The sequence below is a fragment of the Diadema setosum genome, chromosome 9 (assembly GCF_964275005.1).
Source record: "Diadema setosum chromosome 9, eeDiaSeto1, whole genome shotgun sequence".
Taxonomy (NCBI): Eukaryota; Metazoa; Echinodermata; class Echinoidea; order Diadematoida; family Diadematidae; genus Diadema; species Diadema setosum.
In genome coordinates, this window is record NC_092693.1 from 14539358 (window position 1) to 14563333 (window position 23976).

The 23976-nt window shown below is 38.0% G+C and overlaps 1 protein-coding gene across 1 annotated transcript; it reads right to left on the reverse strand.

The window, feature by feature from the left end:
• Positions 1-2110: 2110 nt before the first annotated feature.
• On the reverse strand, positions 2111-11955 carry LOC140233488 (uncharacterized). The gene is made up of 6 exons (XM_072313606.1): positions 11902-11955; positions 11522-11671; positions 10392-10559; positions 3490-3682; positions 2878-2980; positions 2111-2305 (listed from the first exon to the last, which is right to left on the reverse strand). The coding sequence occupies exons 1-6, from the start codon at positions 11945-11947 to the stop codon at positions 2111-2113; spliced, it is 855 nt and encodes a 284-aa protein (XP_072169707.1). The 5' UTR covers positions 11948-11955.
• Positions 11956-23976: the final 12021 nt, after the last annotated feature.

Below are 23976 nucleotides of genomic sequence, written 5' to 3' on the forward strand. Positions count from 1 at the left end.
ATATTTGAACAACCTCGCGTCCAGCAGGATCTAGGATATCTCGACGCACCAACTGTTATGTACGGGCCCTAACAGTTGTTACAGTGTTTATTCCGAAGGTTCGCATACTCACCTTCTTTTCAATGTGAGCCCAACAAGTAGGCCTACATTCCTACATTATGCATTTTGCAAATGCATAAGATACATACTGTATAATGAAAATGGATATGATGATGGATGTACAATACATAACACTAATTAATGATTACTAGTATCATGTTCGGTAAACTTCACTACGCGGGGATGCAGGTGTATCTCTTATCGACTATACCGTATCTCTGACTGTGTCAATTTTTTGTCAAATTTACACTACAGCGTTGCCATAATTTGTCGGCAAAATGATGTTGATAAAATCCAAACCCCCATTCTGGTGGCTGAATTAATGAAAAGAGTAGATGCTGGAAACTGAGACAGGGATTTCTCTCTCCCTCTCTCTCTCTCTCTCTCTCTCTCTCTCTCTCTCTCTCTCTCTCATTATGTTTGTTCTGTAGGCATACGTGTTTATCATGTTGCGTTTGTCGGTTGTAGGCCCTAGTATTTGCTTTTGGATTTAAGTTTTGAAAAAAAAAAATGTTAACATGTCTTAAGTCGAAAGTCTGTTTAAACTATAAATTTCATATGATGACTGGTATACCTCAGCCGTATTGTATTATTTTCTCATAGGTCTGTTGTACATCTTGATAAAGTGTGAGAAGTTTGACATGTTTTAAATGTTTTAAAGTTTGGCTCAATTCAAAATGTGTTTAATAGTGTTCATACATTCACGTGATGACATCACAATTGCTTTACTTATGTCAACATTTCACAAATAGTGTACTATTTGGGAAAATTTTGTCAGAGAAAGTGGCGTCATTGTCCATTTAGATACCACATGATAGCGCGACAGGAGGACGCTCTGAATAGTTGTAAAATACGTATTATCACAAAAAGGTCTTTTAACGATAGTGACTAGCTATAGGAGATAAAAGTGTTTATCACAGTTAGAATTGATTAAAAAAATACACGACAAACACGCATCGATAAGCAATCACTAATGTGTTTATTTTCACATAGACCACTTTTAGTACAATAATTCTCACAAGATTATCAGGTGAATGTTCTAAATGAAAGGTTAAAGGCAGAAAGTATGCCCTGCAGTAGTTTATTGTCAATATTAATTATATATTATTTTTTTTCAATTCATTATTATATCATAATATCAGGAGCAGGTGAATATTCATAAGAATAGTTCATGACCTTCACCAATCAACTCAATCGTTCGACTTATCAGGCCTGAGGGGCATACATAAGTAATGAAAGTGGACTAACCACCATTTCTATGCACCATTATTATCATGGCATCTTGTTGGGTACTGCAGAGATTATGCAAGATATTGCAGGTTGAAACATGGTCCTATTATACCTGATAATATGTCCCAACTCTCGGTTGTCAATGGGTAACATTTCTTTTAAGGTCAATTAAAGAGGAAAAGAGCACCCCAAAAGAAATAGGTAAAGAAAATTTACCTGAATCAGGCGCAACTTTGATCCAACTCTTCAACATGACCCACTGATGTCAAATTGCTAGATTACTACAATTTGCATTATCTTTTAGGCCTATATCATTGTGCATGGAAGTCGTGTCGAAAAATCGTCACTCTATATGGCTCCTGGGAATTGGGCAAAGCAAGCAGACAGACATTACTGATGCCCCATACATAGTCAAGCTGCCATTTTGTGATGATCCACGTCAGAGTTGTTGAACATCAAGTGCATTTAGAATTTCAACCAGACGGTGTAGTTCACATATACCTGACAGGCTTCTGTGTGTTTGAATCATCCGTCTGAACCTATCAATGACCTTTCCAAAGAATTAAGCGGAGCATTGATTTGGACCCTAAGAAATATGGAGGATTGGCAACAGAAACAAAATGATAATTTTAAATGGCGTGGAGTTAGGGGAAATCAACACTAGGTATTAATGCTGAACAAAATCTGATAAATATGTACTTAAGTTTATACTCATCATTAGTTAAGATTGCAGATGAAGCAGACAACGCTTTGATCATGTATATTATCATTAAGGATCTCTCTAAGAGGAAAAACCGCAGTGAACGTGCGAACTGGAGGAGGGGTAGCCGGGCCCGGTCATCTGTTCGCTGCCCATATCTTGGCACCAGTTCATGAAGGTGCTGTAACTAGACGAGTAGGATGGAGTTAGGTCCACCGCTAGTCCTTGGTAGTGTAGTGAATTCTTACCATGGCAGGCACCAACCAGAGAATTTACCTGTTGTATCACACAAAATAAAATGGCGGGAAGTGAATATCTATAGTAGGTACTCAAAGGTTGTTTGTTTGTTTGTTTGTTAATCTTATTCCTTGCTGACCTGCCAACGAGATGATTATATTCATTTTATCCGTCCTAGTCCTACTAAAGGCATTTCAGTCAAATTTGCACGTGTATTTGTTGTTCCTATGTTTCGGAAGCCTCGGACAAGATATCTGATTATTGAGGAACAACTTGCTTTTGATATCGTTGTTGTTATTGTTGTTTTAAAGAATAATAATATTTCGGAGCTGTTACGTATTTCTAGTTCTATTTGTTATTTGGTTGTTGTTTTTTTTTCATCTCCCTTAAGTGACCGCTATAGACAGGTTTGATTTATAACACCAGAATGTCTACTGAATTGGTATAGCAGTTACGTAGGACGATGACGATAAGGATGATGACGATGATATCTATTCATAAATGAAAAATAATGAAAAGAATTATACAGATTAAGTTGATGATAATGGGAACATAAACGGAGAAAACGGAGAAAAACAAAAACAGTAACACTGAGTGACATGAAATCATACCACCATGGAGTGACCGTCATTAGCGAGACCAAGGATGTAGTTCAGGACACTCTGGCTGAGGCACACTGTACCTCCCGGTGCACTACCCTGGGCGCAGGAATAGCTATAATATGAAGTAGGTATAGAAATATAGCAGCACATTTTAAGTGTCGTACTGATTTATCGGCATTTGAAGACACGAACACACACGCACGCACGCACACACACACACACACAAATAGAAATAAATTGAATAAACAAATTACAGGAGAAAGTACATGAAGCATCATGAACAGATGACAGCTGATCGACTTTTTGATGAAAATATATCTGAAAAGAAAGCTTATAATTACAATCTGATTTAACACAGAAGTAGTTGTGGACGTTATACATTTGCTATAAAAAAGAATAACTTTAATGTTTAAAAATACATGAAGTAACTAGTTATTTACCTTTTCTAGGCAAGCAGTATTTAGATCTAATCAAGAGAGCTAAGTCGAGGTCTACTAAACTTTCGTCATCTAGATCTATTCATGCACTATGCTCTCCACTCCCCCAACCCTTACACCCCACTCGTTACACCCCCCCCCCCCCCCCCACCTAATCCTGCCGAAGGATCAGATCTTCCGTTACCTAGATCTGGTGGCTTTGCAGCCAAGTGCTGTGTCTCGAATATTGTTGTAGGGATCGGCGCCGTCGCTGACACCGCTCAGGTGTGAGGTCCTGAGCGTTAGTTTACCCGCGATGTGGAAGTCAAGGATCTGTTGGGCCAGAGATTTCACCGTGCTGCCGCAGAGATTGCTGCATGGTTCACCCCCTCCGCCGCCTTTTCGCATCATGGAAAAAAGAAGAAAGATATAACATGACAGAAAAGTCTAATTTGATATTGAGGGGTTTGCACGAGGGCGCTTTCAAAAACTAGAAATGTCGCTATGGCGACTGGGTTATAGGTGCTCCTATATCGGCCTCCGCTATAATACTCTCCCAAGAAGTCTACAATACAACTTGCCAACGTGGGAAGACAGCTTCCAATGATTGGCAAATAATCACAATCTGGTAACATATGCAAATTTAAAGATATGGAATAAAAGTTAAATCTTTAGCATTTTCACTTGACCTTTGACCCTAGTAGTATGGCCAAAATCTTTCCCTACTGACCTCATGACAAAATCTTCCCAATTAGAGAATCCATGACAGTGCATGGCAGGAAATAAATGAAAATGTACTTAGATTCATGACGATACCTTGAGCCGTTTGCTAGATAAAAACGGGGGAAGGGGGAAGGGAAATTTTTAGCATTTTCACTTGACCTTTCACCTTGGCCCCAAAATCTCCTTACAGAATCTTTATCTGGCGTACTAAATTTCATAAATATACTCTCAGGCATTGCATAGAAATGGAGAAAAGAATAAAAATCAGGATATGACATTTGATCTTGATCGTGTGCACCAACAAGTAAGGTTGTATGCCCAACTTTGTACACTTACACAGTACGTATGCCAAAGTTAATTTCGATACCCCAAACGTTGTCCACTAAAGCAATTACGGGCGGACAAATCGAAAACAGAACATCGAAAACACCTCGCGGCGGAGGCATTAAAACAGAAGAAAGATAATCGCTATAAGAGTGTCCACAATCACTCTGAATGTCTGGCAAGTACTATGACCATAGGCGTACCCAGGATTTTTTAGAGGGGGGTGTTCAGTGGCGTACCGTGGGTCAAGACATGCATGCTATTATGGGGGGGGGGGCGCACCTCATGGAAGCAACATCAGAATTGCATACTGTACAATTAAATGCGAGCGAGCGGAGCGAGCGAGCTTGAAAATTTTGACATTTTACAGTCCCCAAACTGCTGTTTTTATATGTACATATATATATATATATATATATATATATATATATATATATATATATATATATATATTTTATATACATGTATATGTATTTGCTTTGGAAATTAAGGGGGTTGCACCGGGTGCAACTGCTGGCAGTTGCTGGCAGTAACATCAAGAGAATGGCATAACGATTAAATGCGAGCGAGAGAAGCGAGCGAGCTTGAAAATTTTGACATTTTAAGTCCCCAAACTGCCGTTGGCAGCCATATTTTTTAGCTTTAGAAATTAAGGGGAGGGGGTGCACCGAGCGCAACTGCTGGCAATTACTGACAGCAACATCAGGAGAATTGCATAACGAGTAAATGCGAGCGAGCGAAGCGAGCGAGCTTGAAAATTTTGACATTTTACAGTCCCCGAACTGCCGTTTGTAGCTATATATATATATATATATATATATATATATCTTGGAATTTTCCACGTGTTGGACTTCGAATGTTGTAATTATTAGAAGAAAGAGTCTCAAGTACGCCATGGAATAATCGTTGTAATCGTTGGATCCATGGCGTACTTGAGACTCTTTCTTCTAATAATTATATATATATATATATATATATTTGCTTTGGAAATTAAGGGGGTTGCAGCGGGTGTAACTGCTGGCAGTTGCTGGCAGTAACATCAGGAGAATGGCATAACGATTAAATGCGAGCGAGCGAAGCGAGCGAGCTTGAAAATTTTGACATTTTAAGTCCCCAAACTGCCGTTGGCAGCTATATTTTTTCGCTTTAGAAATTAAGGGGAGGGGGTGCAGCGGGCGCAACTGCTGGCATTTACTGACAGCAACATCAGGAGAATTGCACAACGATTAAATGCGAGCGAGCGAAGCGAGCGAGCTTGAAAATTTTGACATTTTACAGTCCCAAAACTGCCGTTTGTAGCTATATTTTTTCGCCGTCGAAATTAAGGGGAGGGGGCGCACCGGGCGTAACTGCTGGCAATTACTGACAGCAACATCAGGAGAATTGCATAACGATAAAATGCGAGCGAGCTTGAAAATTTTGACATTACCCCAAACTGCCGTTTATAGCTATATTTTTTTCGCTTTAGAAATTAAGGGGAGGGGGTTGCACCGGGTGCAACTGCTGGCAGTTGCTGCAGTAACATCAGGAGAATGGCATAACGATTAAATGCGAGCGAGCGAAGCGAGCGAGCTTGAAATTTTTGACATTTTAAGTCCCCAAACTGCCGTTGGCAGCTATATTTTTCGCTTTAGAAATTAAGGGGAGGGGGTGCACCGGGCGCAACTGCTAGCAATTACTGACAGCAACATCAGGAGAATTGCATAACGATTAAATGCGAGCGAGCGAAGCGAGCGAGCTTGAAAATTTTGACATTTTACAGTCCCAAAACTGCCGTTTGTAGCTATATTTTTTCGCCTTAGAAATTAAGGGGAGGGGGCGCACCGGGCGCAACTGCTGGCAATTACTGACAGCAACATCAGGAGAATTGCATAACGATAAAATGCGAGCGAGCTTGAAAATTTTGACATTACCCCAAACTGCCGTTTGTAGCTATATTTTTTTCGCTTTAGAAATTAAGGGGAGGGAGTTGCACCGGGTGCAACTGCTGGCATTTGCTGGCAGTAACATCAGGAGAATGGCATAACGATTAAATGCGAGCGAGCGAAGCGAGCGAGCTTGAAAATTTTGACATTTTACAGTCCCAAAACTGCCGTTTGTAGCTATATTTTTTCGCCTTAAAAATTAAGGGGAGGGGGCGCACCGGGCGCAACTGCTGGCAATTACTGACAGCAACATCAGGAGAATTGCATAACGATAAAATGCGAGCGAGCGAAGCGAGCGAGCTTGAAAATTTTGACATTACCCCAAACTGCCGTTTGTAGCTATATTTTTTCGCTTGGGAAATTCGGGGGGGGGGGGGGCGCACAGGGCGCAACTGCTGGCAATTACTGGCAGTAACATCAGGAGAATGGCATAACGGTTAAAATGCGAGCGAGCGAAGCGAGCGAGCTTGAAAATTTTGACATTTTACCGTCCAAAAACTGTCGTTTGTAGCTACATGTATATTTTTTTCGCATTGGAGGGAGGGGACGCCCGGTGCGCCCCCTGGATCCGCACTGGTAGTCAAGGGTGTCGGTTTATGTTCATGATTGGGGGAGGTATGACCAGCGAGGGGGCGTCGAAGTGACCAAGCGGGAGAAGGATGTCCAAAATCTGCACTTTATATAGAGCATCCCCTAATTTGTTTGTGTTTGTGAGTGTGTGTGTTTCATATAGATGGAAAAGTTAGGAAATAGCCAAGGTCAAATCTTATTATTGGCAATGCAAGGCATTTTAATATAGACTAGTATGTAAAGCAACACTGCAAAATCAATGATCAAGCTTTGATAGCATATGTGTACAACCTATCAAACATTGCGCAACATTGCAGCGACTCTTTTTGCCATTCCGATATTCTGAGTACACTGCGCACATCCTGCTTGTATTCAAAACCAGGAATCACGCTGAATCACAATCTTTTGTCGTTTCCGGGCTTTTTGAACAATGTTATACCTCTTTAATTATAGTTTAGTTAAAAGAAATCTTAGAAAAATATCTTTTTTTTTTCTTGATCATCCTTTCATATCGATTTCAAAAGCAGTTTACTAACCCTTGAATTACCATTTTCGTAGGTTTTTTTCTTTCTTTTTTTTCTTTTTTTTTCTTTTTTCTTAATCAGCGGATGGGGGGGGGGGGAGGGGCACGTGCCCCCCATGCCCCCGTAGTTACGCCACTGTTCCTAGACCTAGATATCTAATGAATTTTAGGCGCAATAAAGTCATCCAACCACAATTTGTAGACTCACACTCAGTTATCTTTCAGTTTTAACTTTCAGTCATTGAAAAGATTCATATCTACTATTACTAAAGGTTAACCAAGCCCATGTGCTATTACTAATTACACTGAGTAGCAAGTAACTTGCTACTCCCAGAGCTTCCAGAGCTTGCTGCTTCCAGTAGGCTACTATACTGACTGTACTTGGTAGTCAGTGGCGTATCTAGGGAAAACGGCGCCCGTGGCAAGCGCGAAAATTGCGCCCCTAATTTCTGAAAAAGTATTCAACCCCAACCCCATCCCGGTAGGGACTTTAAAAAAGTCCTCATGAAAAATGCTTTTTGAAGCACTTAAGAGGGGTCTTTTGAGGGTGATTTAAATGTATAGGCTACCCTAAATTTTGATATATTTTGGCGAGCGAGCGCAGCAAGCGAGCCGAAAATTTTTATATTTCAGCTTTATACATAACATGGAATTCTTGTCATTTTTGGTTATTAAATCTTCGAATTACAATTCTAATCATAGTGACGGCCTTATAGATAACGATTTATACCAACAGTGTCCAAAACCATCCCGGTAGGGACTTAAAAAAAGTCCACATGATATGCTTTTTCAAGCACTTATATAGAAGGGGTCTTTTGAGGGTGTTTTAAACGTTATAGATATTGAAGAATTTTGGCGAGCGAGTGCAGCGAGCGAGCCGAAAGTTTTTGTATTTCAGCTTACAAAACATGGAATTCTTGTCATTTTTGGTTATTAAATCTTCGAATGACAATTCTAATCAAGATATAGTGACGGTCTTATAGATAACGATTTATACCAACAGTGTTCAACCCCAATCCCATCCCGGTAGGGACTTTAAAAAAGCCACTTGATATGCTTTTTCGAGCACTTAAAAGGTTTTTTTTTTTTTAGGGTGATATAAAATCTGATAAATTTTGATAAATTTTGGCGAGCGAGCGCAGCGAGCGAGCCGACAATTTTTGTATTTCACCTTACAAAACATGGAATTCTTGTCATTTTTTGGTTATTAAATCTTACAATATTCTAATCAAGATGTAGTGACGGCTTCATAGATAACCATTTATGCCAATAAACTAAGGACTTGGAAAAATACTCTGAATTACTACGAGTGAGTGAGCCGAAATCTTTATATTTCCACGTCATCATTACGTTTTGTTCTTCTTGTTTTGTTTTGTTTGTTTTTTTTTTGATACATTTTGGCGAGCGGGCGCAGCGAGCGAGCCGAAAATTTTTATATTTCAGCGTTACAAAACATGGAATTCATGGAATTCATGTTTTGTTTTTATCTTGTTTGATTTGGTTTTCTGCCCCCCCCCCCCCCCCCCCCAATTCTCCTTCCCCCCGTCCGGGCGAGATTTTTTTATTTTCTTCTTCTTTTTTTTTCTCGTTTTTTTTTTTTTTTTCACGTGCCCCCTTGCCCCCCCCCCCCATACGCCACTGTTGGTAGTTGATACTACTGACTTAGCATGCAATGTGCATAATAATAGGCTGCTGCAGCGCAGCATGCATTGTACACACATAATATTACGCATCATACACAATTTACGGTACCACGTACGGTATAATACCGGTAAACGGTGAACATTATGCGCAATGTATCTTCGCGATTCGGTCAGAAAGCAAAGCAGGGATCGGGAATGTCTACTGTTTGCGCGTCAGCTTCGCGCGCGGTGCAGTAACGTAGTATTAACACGTACTGTACACGAGTTCTTTAGTGCGTATGATATTATGTAACTCCATATAATCCACACAAACATTAAAACAAGGAAGAGAGAGAGAGAGAGAGAGAGAGAGAAAATGAACGCAAAAGAAAGGAAAGGCGGAATTCAAAACGGAAATAAAAGTGGTAAAGACAGCTTTTGTTTCATTTGTCAACATCTAAGCATTGCTGAAGAGGGGTGTTGAATAGCTCAAACACCTCCCTTTTGCCCAAGGGGGGTGTTTGAACACCTTAAACACCCCCCTTTTGGCAAAGGGGGGTGTTTGAACACCCAAAACACCCCCCCTCGGTACGCCCTTGACTATGACCTAAATCACTGTCACCACTCTAACTGCAAACTCACATCTTGCCAAATTTGTCTGTTCTTTAAAATGAAAGGGTTTTACATGTCTATACTTTCGTTGTGCTTTGACTTCTTCTTCTTCTTCTTCTTCCTCTTCTTCTCCTCCTCCTCCTCCTTCTTCTTCTTCTGCGTTTTGAAGGAGGATGTAACTAAAATTTTATGTCGATCCAATGGAGGATTGATATATTGACTGTTTTATCTTGTTTTGTTATTGTTGCGTTAGTGCTGTGACGCTGGGATGTTTAAGCATGGTCCTTTATGTTGGTTTAATTTGAATGAGAAAAGTAAAAAATATTGGGCCTATGAATACATTAGGTGCAAGGTGGCAGCATTGTGTGTGTGGGTGTGTGTATTTATTATATATGAAGACCCAGTGAATGCATTAAAAAACTCAGCGACAGAAAAACGACATTTTCTTCAAAGATTTCAAAGTGTAAAAAGAAATAATAAAATATTTTCAATGATTATACATAAGAACTTTTTTTTTGAAAAAAAAAATAAAGCTATCAAAAATGTTGTAATCATTTTTATTTTGTATTTCAATAGAGTCAGTATCAAATATCTCAAGAAGACAAAATAGATCTATTTGTTAATACATTTTGCACTGTATTTAATCTTTACTTAACGCCTTTACTACGTTAAACATTTTGTTTGGGGTTTTGTTGTTGTTGTTGGGTTTTTTTTTTTTTTTTTTGAGCGAATCGTGCTTGAAGAGTGAAATCAAGAATGAAATTAACGAATGAATGATTATGTGGTAAAGGGAGCGCAATATTCTCACTTCCACAGGTCTCCGTTGGCTTGCTGAAGCAGCACTTGATACCGGCCGGCTGGGAGGGACACAGGTTGGAGATGTAGTTGCCATAGGGACACTGCGTTGTGCTGATGCACGAGCCAACCTGACCGTGTGTCGGGTGATTATACGTGGCACACTCCTCATCAGTGTCGGCTGTATAGCAAAACAATCAGATGAAATAAAGACTTCAAGAAAAAATGCCCAATGTGAGTCAAGGTGTCAACATTAATAAAATCGAATCTTATGAATACTTGATTCGGCACTCGAAGTTTCTACTGTGTTATTAGACGGTAGTTTCTACTGTGTTATTAGACGGTATAAATTCATGGAGAAACATTGCTTACTAAGATTAATGTACGGGTATTATACACAGTAATGAAGAACAATAAGTACAGGCGCCACAGATAGGGTGCAACCCCCCCCCCCCCCCTCCATCACATATACACACACTTTTAGCTATTAAAAAAAAAAAGAATTAAAAATAATATGATAAAACGAAATCACACAAAACTTCCCGAAGATTCCCGAAGGAGATTCTTCCCGTCGAAGCGGAAGGGGAGGGGGACCATATCTTTGATCCCCCGTACAGACACTTAAAACAAAAACAAAAAAGTTGCTACCCCTATACACATAGACTGTCCTGCATAAAAAAGAGTATTGACCGTTACGATGAGAGAAGGTTCAAAATTAGTATAGAGTTGAGACTAATTATTAGTTAAGACACGATGAACAAGAAGCTTGAATTATTTCCCTCAATCTATTACAACATGAAAGCTTAGCAGCCACACGCAAACGCTCACTTACCCAGGACTGGCCTACCAAAAAAAAAAAAAAAAAAAAAAAAAAAAAAAAAAAAAAAAAAAAAAAAAAAAAGAGAGAGAGAGAGAAGACCGAACGATAATTATCGTATTTGCCAATCCGGCGCTATTGCAATAAGTTTTCAATCGTTGCTAAGTCTTGCAATCACGAGCACTGTAATATCAAATAATCCCTTCGATAATCCCTGCAGAATAACTATTAGGCTCTGTCTCTCTGTTTTTAACGTGTTTCATTTAAATTCACTTGTAACATATCATGCATATAAAATAAGATAATGAGTATATTTGTTACTTTACCTGTGAAACAGCACTTTACATTACTAGGCTGGGTCGGACAGAGGTTGCTTATATACTTGCTTCCAGGACAAGAGCTTGTTGCGATACATTCTCCAACACAGCCGTAGTTTTGGTGGTCGTAGTTGGCACACTCTGGATCAGTGTCCGCGCCTGCGGCAAGTCACATGAAAAAGGGAAAACGAAATATAAGAAAAAAAAAACAAACACACACACACACACAAAGTATTGGTATTGGTTGTGCAAGAGACTGCGACAGAGAATCCATTTAGGACTGTGTGAGACAAAACAACAACGACGACGACGACGACGACGACGATGAGAACAACAACAACAACAACAACAACAATAACAAAAGATCTAGATGGATTCGTAACACTTACAGGCCAGAGAAATGCACGCTGCAAGGATTACCACAAGCCACGCCATCTTGACGTCTTTGGATCAGGATATCTCTAAAGCTCTTTCTTTGCATTGGATCGCCCTTCAACTTTTGGCGTCAAGCATTCTAGGAGTACACTCAAAGAGATTGTATACTAAATGGAGGTCGACTCACTCGAAATTCAACGAGGCCATTTGAAGAGTGACCAGCGCCCTCGCACGGAAGCGCGCATATAGACCTACTGCAGCCTAATGCACGTGAGGCAGAACGTTGAAGTTGATGGCAAATCACTCTAATTTTAAGGAAATTAATAACTTCCTATATTCCGTGACGTTCTATTACAGAGATTTATTCATGTTCAATGTGTATTGATAATAAAAAGGACTTGCTCTAATGTGTAGACTATGAGCATCAACATGAAGCCTATAATTGCCGATTAAACACACTAATACTCGTGATTTTGTGGCTGCACCAAAGAGTCCACAAAGCTTACAAAAGTTTTACTCGTCACATTTTGCTATTCTAGCTCAGAAGAAATTGCCATGACCATTGTGTATTGCGCGATGATATTTTCATTCGCTCCCAAGTTCATAATACATGTACATAAATCCTTGAGAGTAAGCCTATACATAATATCATATTCTACATCATGAAATGCTTGAACCACATGTAGGATTTGCCGAAAACTTCTCACGTCACTTAAGATAATCAAAAAAATAAAAAATAAGCGGATGTGGAGTAATGTCAGACTTTGGTACATTTTCCGCTATACAAATATTTTGACGTCATTTTTTTACGATAACGAGATGGATTAAGCTATCGATTTCTCGACAAAGTTAATCGCAATCGCGACGAGGCTGAGCCAGCTGCGAGCGCCTGCGCGGCACTGGCATTTACTTTGTACATGCTCTGTGCACTGTGCGGTAGCTGTGCAGGATACCGATTGAGCGAATGTGGTAAGTTGATACAATTTAACTTCTATCATTATTATATTTTTGTTTTATTTAGATCTATATTTCCTCTTGTAGAATATAAATCAAATCAAATACGCCATTCACATTTCTCGAGGCACTTTTTGAATCTATTTTTTCGACCTCTTGGCAAATGGCGGCGAGTCGTCAGCCCAGGCTTTTAAGTGCGCTCGCGTCCTCTAGTAGTATACAATCTCTTTGAGTATTCACGGTAATTTTTAGCAGGTGGTATCAAGGGGCCCGTTTCCCATCGTGGTATCCTTTGCATAAGTACACGTCTCATGATTCCGATGTATTGCGTGGTATGATGAGTAAAGTTTTCTCGGCAGCACGCAAAATTTAACATCAGCTACAGAAAGTGGCTGCATGCTATAATCAGGAACAGTTTTCTAAAGCTTTGATGGATCCGCTCGTTTTTACACATAAAACTTAGGGGCGTGTTCTAAGGACAGGCATTTCTCATGTTCTTTCAAAACACATTCTTAGTTTTGCACCCATAACAATTATAGACATCAGATTTCAAGGGAAGTATGGCATAATCTAAGGTATTAATATCATCATCATCACTCTCGGGATGAAATAATTGCAATGAAGCCTATTCGTATAACTAAAGATTATAAGGGGCTGACGCGAATTGGCACACATGAAATAATGTCATTTGTCGATTGAAGTTTGTCGATTTCAGAGGGAGTATTCGAAGATGAATTAGATCAGTCTTTAAAGGTCCTGTCTACCTTTGGGAGCAGTGATTGATTTTTTTTTTCTTCAAAATATTACATTTAATGCATATGTGTAGGTCTGTTGTATCACAAAACATCCTACCATATAAAATTTTCGCAATAAAGCCTAAAATATAAGGAGGTATCAGCATTTTTCTCAATAAACCAATAAACCATTAAACTGAGGTACGGTGTAGTTTAGAAACATTTTTATTATAACTATTGTTCACATTTTGTTTATTTAACAATACTTAACATCAATTATACGGATTAAAATTTTTGCAGTGGTTGTTTCTATCCCTATCGCTAGCTCACATTTTAGAACTATTTTTAAGCATTAATGCTGGGTTTTTCTTTCATTTGCAAATCAATGGTAAATTATGCCTTTAATATTTCACCTTATATCACCAGAAATTTCCAGCCGCAATCAATAATTCAATTGTTGTATCTCAAGAGGCCTTTAAAACACATTGCGTGACTGAAGCAATACCTGGCTTAACGTATACTTGCATATATTGCAGCAGTCATTGAGAACAGACAGATTTGTATAACAAGGAAAACAACGCATGCATTTGGTAATTTTGTCAAGTTGGATTTGAAAGTTTACTACGAATGTTATCAAAGAGTATTATGAAATAACAAGCAAGCGTTTTATCACGTGTGATTCCATTTCCATATAAAGGTTTGAGATACATCAGACCATCTGTCACATACGTGGTCGTTACTTTCCATCAGTATGAGCATGTCACACTCCTATAGAATTCATAGGTGAAGGACTTTTGCTTGATTACTACATGCCTGCCTGAATATAACAGGACACTACAACAAGACACTGGTTACGAAACCTGGGTCCCGTTTCATAAAACGTGTTAACAGTAACACCTGCAACATTTCTATGAGAATTTTGCTCCCGGCCGATCAGATGTAAGGATTTCAGTAGCTTTTAACAACTATATCGTAACTTGTTATTGATAGCAACGTTTATAAAAACAGGGGCCAGGTAGATGAACTCACACGCCCATCATACTGTCTCCATGGTGACGAAATGAAGGCAAGGAATAAATGTGAGATGTCCTCAATAAATTACGAGATAACCAAAGCACTGCCACCAACCGAACCATCCCTCACCTGACGAGAATTATAAAATTTTATCTTTCTTTGGTCTCTTGAAGCTATAACGATAGTATTTGAAAAAGATAACAAAGGCGTCAACAACTGTTTTATTCCCATATCGTGTTATTACATAAGTCCAGGAGTGAACTATGTACAGACATTTAGGGTGCCTTATCTTTGCGCGAATAAACGGATTGTCACGTCGACGCTTTAAAGTCGGAATTGATGAAATTATAAAAATGAGCACAATATACAGGGGAAGAATCAATTACTGCATGATGACAAGTAAAACTCTCGCTTCAATCCCCTTCCTAGATCTGTGGAAAAGCAATGTAATCATAATGATGTTTAATGATTATTGATACACTGAGTCCAGTATAGTCTCTTCATAAGTATCTTTTTTTTTTTTTAATACTGATGTTAAAGGGATGGTATAGTATTGGTTGAGACGAGGATTCTGCTTTTAACTTTTTAACTTTTTGCATGATACTTAGAAACCACTTTATGAAATGTTAAAGAGCATGCAATTCTAATAGGAATTCAAGTTTATTTGATGAAAATCAGGTTTGAAATGGCTCAGATATAAAAAAAAAAAAAACAACAACAACAATGCGAAACAAAATATTAATTGATCCTAACAAAAGATGGGTCCCGCCTTTTATCAAGATCACTTTGTTTTGGATATCTCAGCCATTTAAATACCAATTTTCATCAGTTAAACTTTGAATCTTTCTTAGAATCATATAATATGCTCTTTCATTATGAGAGGTTTCTCATTATCTAAAAAAAAAATAAAAAATCATCAAAAAAACGTTGGAAACCTGAGGCCCAATCTTAACGGAAACTGTACCATCCCTTTAACGCTTCCAGTTGGGTATTAATGTACTTCTTGTGATCTACTTGGAATTTGCTGGTGTTTGTTGTTGTTATTTTTGTTATGCCTCTCCTTTTTGCACTTTTCTTCGTCGCCTTGTAAGAATTGCACAAGAAGTAGCGAGGCAGTCGAATGCAGTTCGTTCCAATTTCCCACTTCACAGCGGTGGTTTGGTCAACGAACTAAGTTTATCAACCTCCAACTGCTTGAATGGTATAAATGTCCTTCCCGAGATAACGTTCCTTTAACGTTCCTCTGAATTTTAACCCCTTCTGTGTCTGAGACTTGGGACAGTGTGCATATATAACGCTAAGGCATTTTCTGTGCTCTCAAAGAACATAAAGGGGGTTAATGTCGCTGATGACTAGGATGAAAGCTGTTTAAACGTATTTTTAGGTGTCCTTTTTGTTTATTTTGTTTGTTTGTCTGCTTGTTTGTTGGTTTGTTTTTTCTGCGAATGAGTTACAGAATATTTTGAGCTTCTGCCGAGAGGACGAGCTACGAGAATTAATATCATGTAAGAGTGTTCTTGATTACTGCCAAACCCAGAAAAGCAACGTTTTCGCAACTCGTCGCATTTTCATGGTGACAGGTCATATTTCAAGGGAGAAAATAAGCTGCGAAGGTTCTGTTACTTCTTGAAGACCGCAGCAAAGTCTCTGTCTATAAGGCCCTGCTGCTGCAGAATTCGCAAGCGAAGTACATGATCATAAAGATTATCATTGTCATTATCATTATTTTTCTTGTTGTTATTATCATTATCAATATCATATATTTGTTGTCTTCATCATTATCATTATGACTATCATTTTCGTCCCTATTTTAAATACATTCACATGAAATCAAAAAGGCTGTGTCAGCTTGGGAGAGACAGAATTTCTAGAAATTTCGTGCAACATATCAGTCTTTGCAGGGTCCATCTTGTTTTCCTTGGATATGGTGTGCTAGGGCAAAGAGCATATCGCACCATTATCTGATAGCAAGTCTAAACTATGAGATGAAGTTTACCCAGCTGCTGCTCTATCGTGATAAAGAAGAAGGTTGTTGGCACGAATATGGATAGATATCAATTATTCAGGGGAGTATGGTGGATATTCACGAGACACTTGCACGCATGTCCTCCTACCCCACCCCCTTCACAAATTATGCAGAGGGACAAACAAACAAACAAACAAAGACTAAACAAAAAGGGCAAAGCTCTATAGATTAGTGACTGCAATTGGCAGAACGTTATTCGCAGTGGCATTTAGGCACCTGCACTATTACCTGTGTTGAAGAACAGGTTCACCGTCATATACATGTGAATTGAGGTCAACGTAGCAATATAAGTCATGTAAGTAGAACACATCAGTGAAAGTTTGAGGCAAATCTGACAATCCATTCAAAAGTTATGAATTCTTAAAGTTTCTGTGCAGTCACTGCTGGATGAGAAGAATACTACAGTTGATGATGTCACAGAACGATATAAAGAAAATACGAAGAGAATTCTACAAAATTTCACTTTTTGAAAAAAGTATACATTCCCTCAATTTGTAACTGACATTTTATGTTTAAGGTAATATTACTTTCCCTGCCGTCTGAAAGAGGCAAGTCATGTGCTCTTTTATTAAGTGAGAAAAGTGAAATTTGTTGAATTTTCTTTCAGTTTTCTTTATATCGTTCTACACAACAACATCACAAGTTATAGTAATCCAGAGATCGCAGAACTGAAACTTTAAAGGGATCGTATAGTTTTGGTTGAGACCTATTTTCAGGTTTCTAATATTTTTGGTGAGATAGTGAGAAAGCTTTTATGAAACATGAAAGAGCATGTAATTCTATGAGGAATTCAACGTTTCTTTGATGAAAATTGGTTTTGAAATGGCTGAGATATCCACAAAAAAAGAGCGATTCTAATAACCCACAAATGTAAAAACGCCCACAAATGTAAAAACACCCACAAATGTAAAAATGCATCGCCCACAAATGTAGAAAATCGACCACAAATGTAAAAATTTAACATCGCCCACAAATGTAGAAAACGCCCACTAATGTAGAAATGATTTCAAACGTCGCCCACAAAAAAAAAAAAAAAAATGTAAAAACGACTAAGTAGATTCTCCATTCTACTATAGTACGTTGATATAGGCCTAAATACACTCACTTCTTTAGGATAGCAGTGCACTTCTTGTAAAATAATATGTACGTGTTCGAGTGCGTGTGTGTGGGTGGTGGAGAGTTCAGCGGGGGAGATGGATGTGTGTGCGTGTGTCTGTCTGTGTGTTACGGTGTGCTGCGTGTCACACATTTCCGGCGGGCAGCTGCGCCTCCGGGCAAGTTACGCGGGCTTGTTGCGAGTACGAGCAGTACAATTTCTGCGGATGGACAAAGATGTTAACTGTTAAAGAGTTCCGTACTTGCGTTTTACCTGCTAGACGCGTGCCACTTACCTGCCATTTGCATGCCGGCCTGCCATGGAGTATCGTTGCATGTACTACTGTGATAACATGCTTGTCTTCTGTCTGTTTGTGTGTACGTGTGTGTGTGTGTGTATGTATGTTTTCCTGCAAGTTTCTGTTTCTGGGCGGCGGGTGAGGACTGTATGACTTATCTGCAAAGGAATCCCTCTCGAAGTAATTTGAAATGGCTGAAAGTCATACAGAATGTCTATTATACTCTCAACTAAACCAGCAGAGAGGCAGTAACTGGACCCTCAACATGCACGCAGATGGCCAGCGACACTAGCAAATCAGACTTGTGTGCGCATCTCCGGGTACTAGTGCGGGCCAACACCACTGCGGGGAGCTCCGGAGGAAAAAAACAAAACAAAACAAAACAAAACAAAAAACCTCCCCGCAAGTCAACCTGCAGGCTGAGACACGATGTGACAAGGCCTTTGATAGTTTTAGAGCTCCAGTCCCCGTATGTCGCTCGTAACTGAAAACGGATCGGCTTCGACAGGTCTCACGGAATACATGTATGCAATTAAGTTGCGCGCGTCTAGTAGCAGGTAAGACGCATGAAATAAGGGTCTACATAAACGCACACTTAGTAGAAATACGTCAACCACAATGTAAAAAATTTTTACATTTGTGGTTGATGTTTGAATTTTTTACTACATTAGTGGGCGTTTTTTACATTTGTGGGCGCTGTCGTTTTTACATTTGTGGTTGAAATTTTTTACATTTGTGGGCGGTGTTTTTTACATTTGTGGGCGATTTTTACATTTGTGGGCGATGTATTTTTACATTTTTGGGCGTTTTTACATTTGTGGGCGTTTTTACATTTGTGGGTTCAACAGACGCACACTTTATTACGATCGCTTTCTTTACTTTGTTTTTGGATGTTTCAGTCATTCCAAATCCGATTTTCATCAAATAAACTTTGAATTCCTCTTAAAATGGTATGCTCTGTACTATATCATATGTGTTTTCTTGGTATCTCGCAAAAAGTTAAAAGCCCAGTTCTCATCTCTACCAATACTGTAACATACCATCCCATTAAAAATCATAACTTTTGAACGAATTGCCAGCTTTTACTCAAACTCACTCACTCATTAGTGTTCTACTAATATTGCTGCATTCTCTCAATCCACATGTTCATGAAGGTGAACTTGTCCTTAACATCATACCCAAATTGAAAAGTTATGTACTGATATGATTGTCACACACACACACACACACACACACACACACACACATATATATATGTGATAAAAACCTAAAATGGCAATAGATCTAAAACGCTTTATCCCGGCGAGGAAAGCGCATGATTTAGAAACAAGACACCAAACAGGTTAGTCATCGCATTTTTCATCAGCGACCAGGATGCGATGTGATGTTAGATTAAAATCCGTTTCTGAAGCAGACATACACACAATATGTCTGCTTCAGAAACGGATTTTAATCTAACATATATCTTCTTCTCATATATATATATACATATATATATATATATATATATATATATATATATATGTATATATATATATATATATATATATATATATATATATATATATATATATATAAAAGAAGAAGAAGAAAAAGAAGGTCTTCTTTATCCAAGGTTGCCTCTTCGGTGTTGCCGGGATAAGTATGACTGTATGATATATATATATATATATATATATATATATATATATATATATACATAAAGCATGAGCAATTACATGGACAAACCCACGAATACCTCTCAAGTATTCCTATCACACCGTGAATGAAATAGAAACTACTTCAGGTTTACGTCTAGGGCTGAGTATATAGTGATAGAAAGGTTTGTGTGTCAAAATATTCCGCCGTCTTCACTTTTAAATTTTTCATTGGATACCAGTTACCATGCAAAAGAGACGAAGGTATCACACTGCTGTCGTAATATCTAAAACACAGCAGCGAAAGTAATTATTAATGCTAATAAAAACATACACATCGTTTTCGCTTCTCAAATCAAGGCGTCTTGTCAGACTTAAGTGCCAATGATGATCATGTCTGTAATTCATATACAGCGCATTTTGTGACCCCGTATATTATCATCAATGCCTTTTTATACAGACAGAGTTACACAAACAACACAGTAATCATCTATTCACCAAATTCTTCAAAGCACCGCTGAATACGACAGGGGAGATTATTCAATCGACCTCCATGAATAGGAAAAGATAAAAACCTGAATAAATCAGTTTTAAGCGAGCGAGAGTGAGAGTTTGGGCTAACAATATGGGGGGGGGGGGCGTGGTTGTTTTAGGAACTCGCACAAAATTCGGTCGGGCTCAATACTCATAATGACTCTAATAGCATAAATGCAATATTAACAAAAATGATAATAAATGAGATAATACTGAGAGTAAGAACACCTCCCGAATACCACACATTTGTCATATTTGTAGTTATAATTTCCTTTCTCAATCTTGCTCAGAATGTACCTCCGTCTAACAAAGTTGTTTGATAAACCATTACAGAAATTTCTAGATACATACCAAATCGGAAAGCTACATTTCTTCAATATTCAATCCTACACGTGCAAGGAGTAGATGATAGACATTTCTTCTAAGTTTAAAAGATAAAAAAGACCCCATACCACGATAATATTGGAAACTATCCTCGAAAAAATATACAATTTAACGTATTGTAAACCCTCTTGTTTACATATAAAATTATTAATTCGTCACTTACATCTGGTGGGGTGCATTCTGCCATGAAGGTTGAGAAAGTAGTTCCAGTATTCCAAATGGATCAGAATATATGATCAGATCAAAATTATGATTGTATGCATGTATTCATAGGCCAATCTCAATTCTATTTGTTTTTTCTAAAATTGTGAAAAAAAAAGTAATAAGATATTCACACAAAAAAAAATCTTTATTTTGAATAGAATTTCTTGAAGATTTGATTTTCAGCTTAGATTTTGACAAAAACGAGAAGAAGAAAGTTCTGAGAATTGTATTTCCTCCGCAAGTACGTGATCATATTGAGGAGTTCTGTTTTGATAACCAAATTTCAATATCCGGGATTTACATTTTTTATTAACTTTGAGACAATCTATGTGTAATTGTAGGAAAAATCGAGTTGCCAAAAGCGTTTGATAATATAATTATTTTGTAAACATTTCAGCATACATAAATACCTTACTATAGACGTTTTACCGACCTTCGCTATGCGTTTTCTCTGCCGCATTCTCGCACAGAATACATTTGTTCTACCATGCTTATTGAATCAATTAAGTGACCTTAAGAATTAATTCAGTTTTTATGTATTAAAAGATGAAGAAACTTTTGTCGGTTTTTTAAATATCGTTTGAATTGTGCTTTGTTTTGAATCAACTCTTTGTATACATGGTATTATTTTCTTTTGTTGTCAATTGCTGTACCCATGCCAGTGCATAGTGTCCAGCAATTGCTATGTTTGTGCCTCTAACCCCGCTTCCTTTCCAGTAATCTTTCTTTCTCTATAATAATCCCCGCCCCTTCTCGATTTTTCTTGCTTTTTTGTCCTGTCTACGGGTTGTTTTTTTTTTTATTCCTCGATCCTGTGGGTGTGTGTGTGTGTGTGTGTGTGTGTGTGTGTGTGTGTGTGTGTGCTTCTGTGTGATCCCATTACTTTACCTTTTATTCTTTTCTGCTTCCAGTAAATTCAGCATACCACATCTCCACAAGCTTGTCGTTTACGTGGGCCGGCCTCTCTTCTCCAATTACAATGATTTTGAAACGTATCAACTTGCTCATTTCTATCTTCCGGTTTCAATAAGTGCATATATATATTCCGTATTATATAAATCAATTGCTGTATAATTGTTGCTGTTGGAATTTAGCTTTGATTTGAGTTGAATTGATTTGAATATCAACGACAGGTATAACATTGACATTGCAGGTAAAATCCATATATACATGCAACTAACAACTGTAATTTGTTCGCCAAGTTTATATCAACAAATCTTCATTTTTTATTTTTTTTTTTTGGTAACTGCCAAATAATATTGCGTTACTAGAAAATTGAGACAGGTCAATTTTGTTTTAATTGTTGTTGTTTTGGAATGATATTGATGTGAATGGCATACAAAGTTGGAGTGAAACTTATAGTGAGATAATTATTTTGCGCCAGACGACTTTGTTTTTGTTTTGTTGTTGTTGTTGTTGTTGTTGCTTTCTAGTACTATTTTGACACTTTCTGATACGTGATGAGACATCAAACCTGGAACATGTTCCATGTTATTGCTTTGAAGTGACATAGTTAATTTTATATATGGCAACTGGTAGCCGTATGCAGAGGGGCAGTATATTCACGGCTTAGAGACTTTCTGGGTCAAAGGGTATAGAATGCTTTGCGGCCCAGTGATGTCTTTCTATGGGATGTTAACAAGAAGGGTGGTAACACAAACAAAGAGTGATTTTTTTTTTCCCAGTAATATGCTTGTGAAGAACGCGTTGAATCTTTATAATTGTGTGGAAAGCATCTGAAGCGCTTCGACATTTTCAGTGTTATTGTACATGTATTAATTTTGCTGAAGAGACGACGCAATATTTACGAGAGGAGAGAGAGAAATATATATACAATGTATATATATATATATATATATATAGAGAGAGAGAGAGAGAGATTGTTTACTTTAAAAAAACCCATCTAAATTGTGTCCAATGTTGTGTCCAATGAATACGCAGAAAACAGACTTTCTTGAACATAAATGGTTATGTTGTGTGTGTGAAAGTCAGAGAGCCTTGTATTGCAAGCGTGGACGCATCAGACACATTTACACATACGCCCGTACACACACACTTACACATTACACAGCAAATGACGTATAATCTTTGTAGTGCGAGAGATTGTTCCCTTCCCAAACGTACGCCGTGCCTCATTGTGGGTCATATAGTGAAAGAAATTAGACTTGAGACTCGAGAGCAACGTCCACCTCAAGTCTAATTTTCTCTCAATGTGTATATGTATATCTATATAATATATATATGTATATATATATGTACAAATCATAGTATATAAAGATATATAGAAATTATATATATATATATATATATATATATGTGTGTGTGTGTGTGTGTGTGTGTGAAAAGAGTTTGCGGAAGGATGCAGTGGATGTCGCTATGTTTCATTGTTTATTCTGAAAGTTCGTTTATCCTAAAATGAATTAAGGTTCATTAATCTGAAAACACTAACAACAACAAAAGTTGCCTACTAACGTACCTTCAGAATTGCTAACCTTATCAAATTTTCGAATTCGCAAACCTTGAACTAGCGAACTTCTTTATATTTCATTGTCGGATTAACAATTAACCTTCGGAATAACGAATCTTATTTTCGGATTGACAAACTTTCGGAATAACGAACTGTAAACGTGCTGTACATGATCGAGATCTTTTCACACACACACACACACACACACACAATACACACATACATACACACACAAACAAACACACGACCACTCTGTTACTATGCATTGCGTATACAATGTATGCTTGCATATACATGTATATGTTATAAGCATTTCTGTTTAATAGTTCATCCGTAGGTTGCACTTGCGTTAACAACTACGTACTTGCACACGTCTCGTTTGATACAACATTAACCACTCAGTACACACAAAATTAGAGAGTAAATCGAATTCATATTTCCGCCCAGCAAATAATGCATCATGCTATTTACCATCATCATTCAAAGTCTTTCCCCATTAACCACTTGCGTTAATTGCTTTGATTGTAAGTTGATGGTTGATTTTAGTTTCCTACATTTATAGTTGTATATTTCGCCTTTGCAAAGCCCCTGTTTGTATAAAGGTACCTGAAACTTAGCCTGTAATGGAGTTGCGTTAAACATTCACTCAAATGATGAGCGTTACTTCTCAAGACACGCAATATAAACGAGTAGTCCTCATATGAGAGGACAATATATAGTCATCTTCGTAATGAGAGTCTC

Bases quoted from the DNA above. Each gene is read 5' to 3' on its own strand.
- LOC140233488 (XM_072313606.1), bottom strand. From the start codon at position 11,947: ATGGCGTGGCTTGTGGTAATCCTTGCAGCGTGCATTTCTCTGGCCT. The intron at 10,560-11,521 runs GTAAAGTAACAA...TTTGCTATACAG, and splicing joins TGTAAAGTGCTGTTTCACAG to CCGACACTGATGAGGAGTGT. The intron at 3,683-10,391 runs GTGAGAATATTG...TGATGCGAAAAG, and splicing joins GCCAACGGAGACCTGTGGAA to GCGGCGGAGGGGGTGAACCA.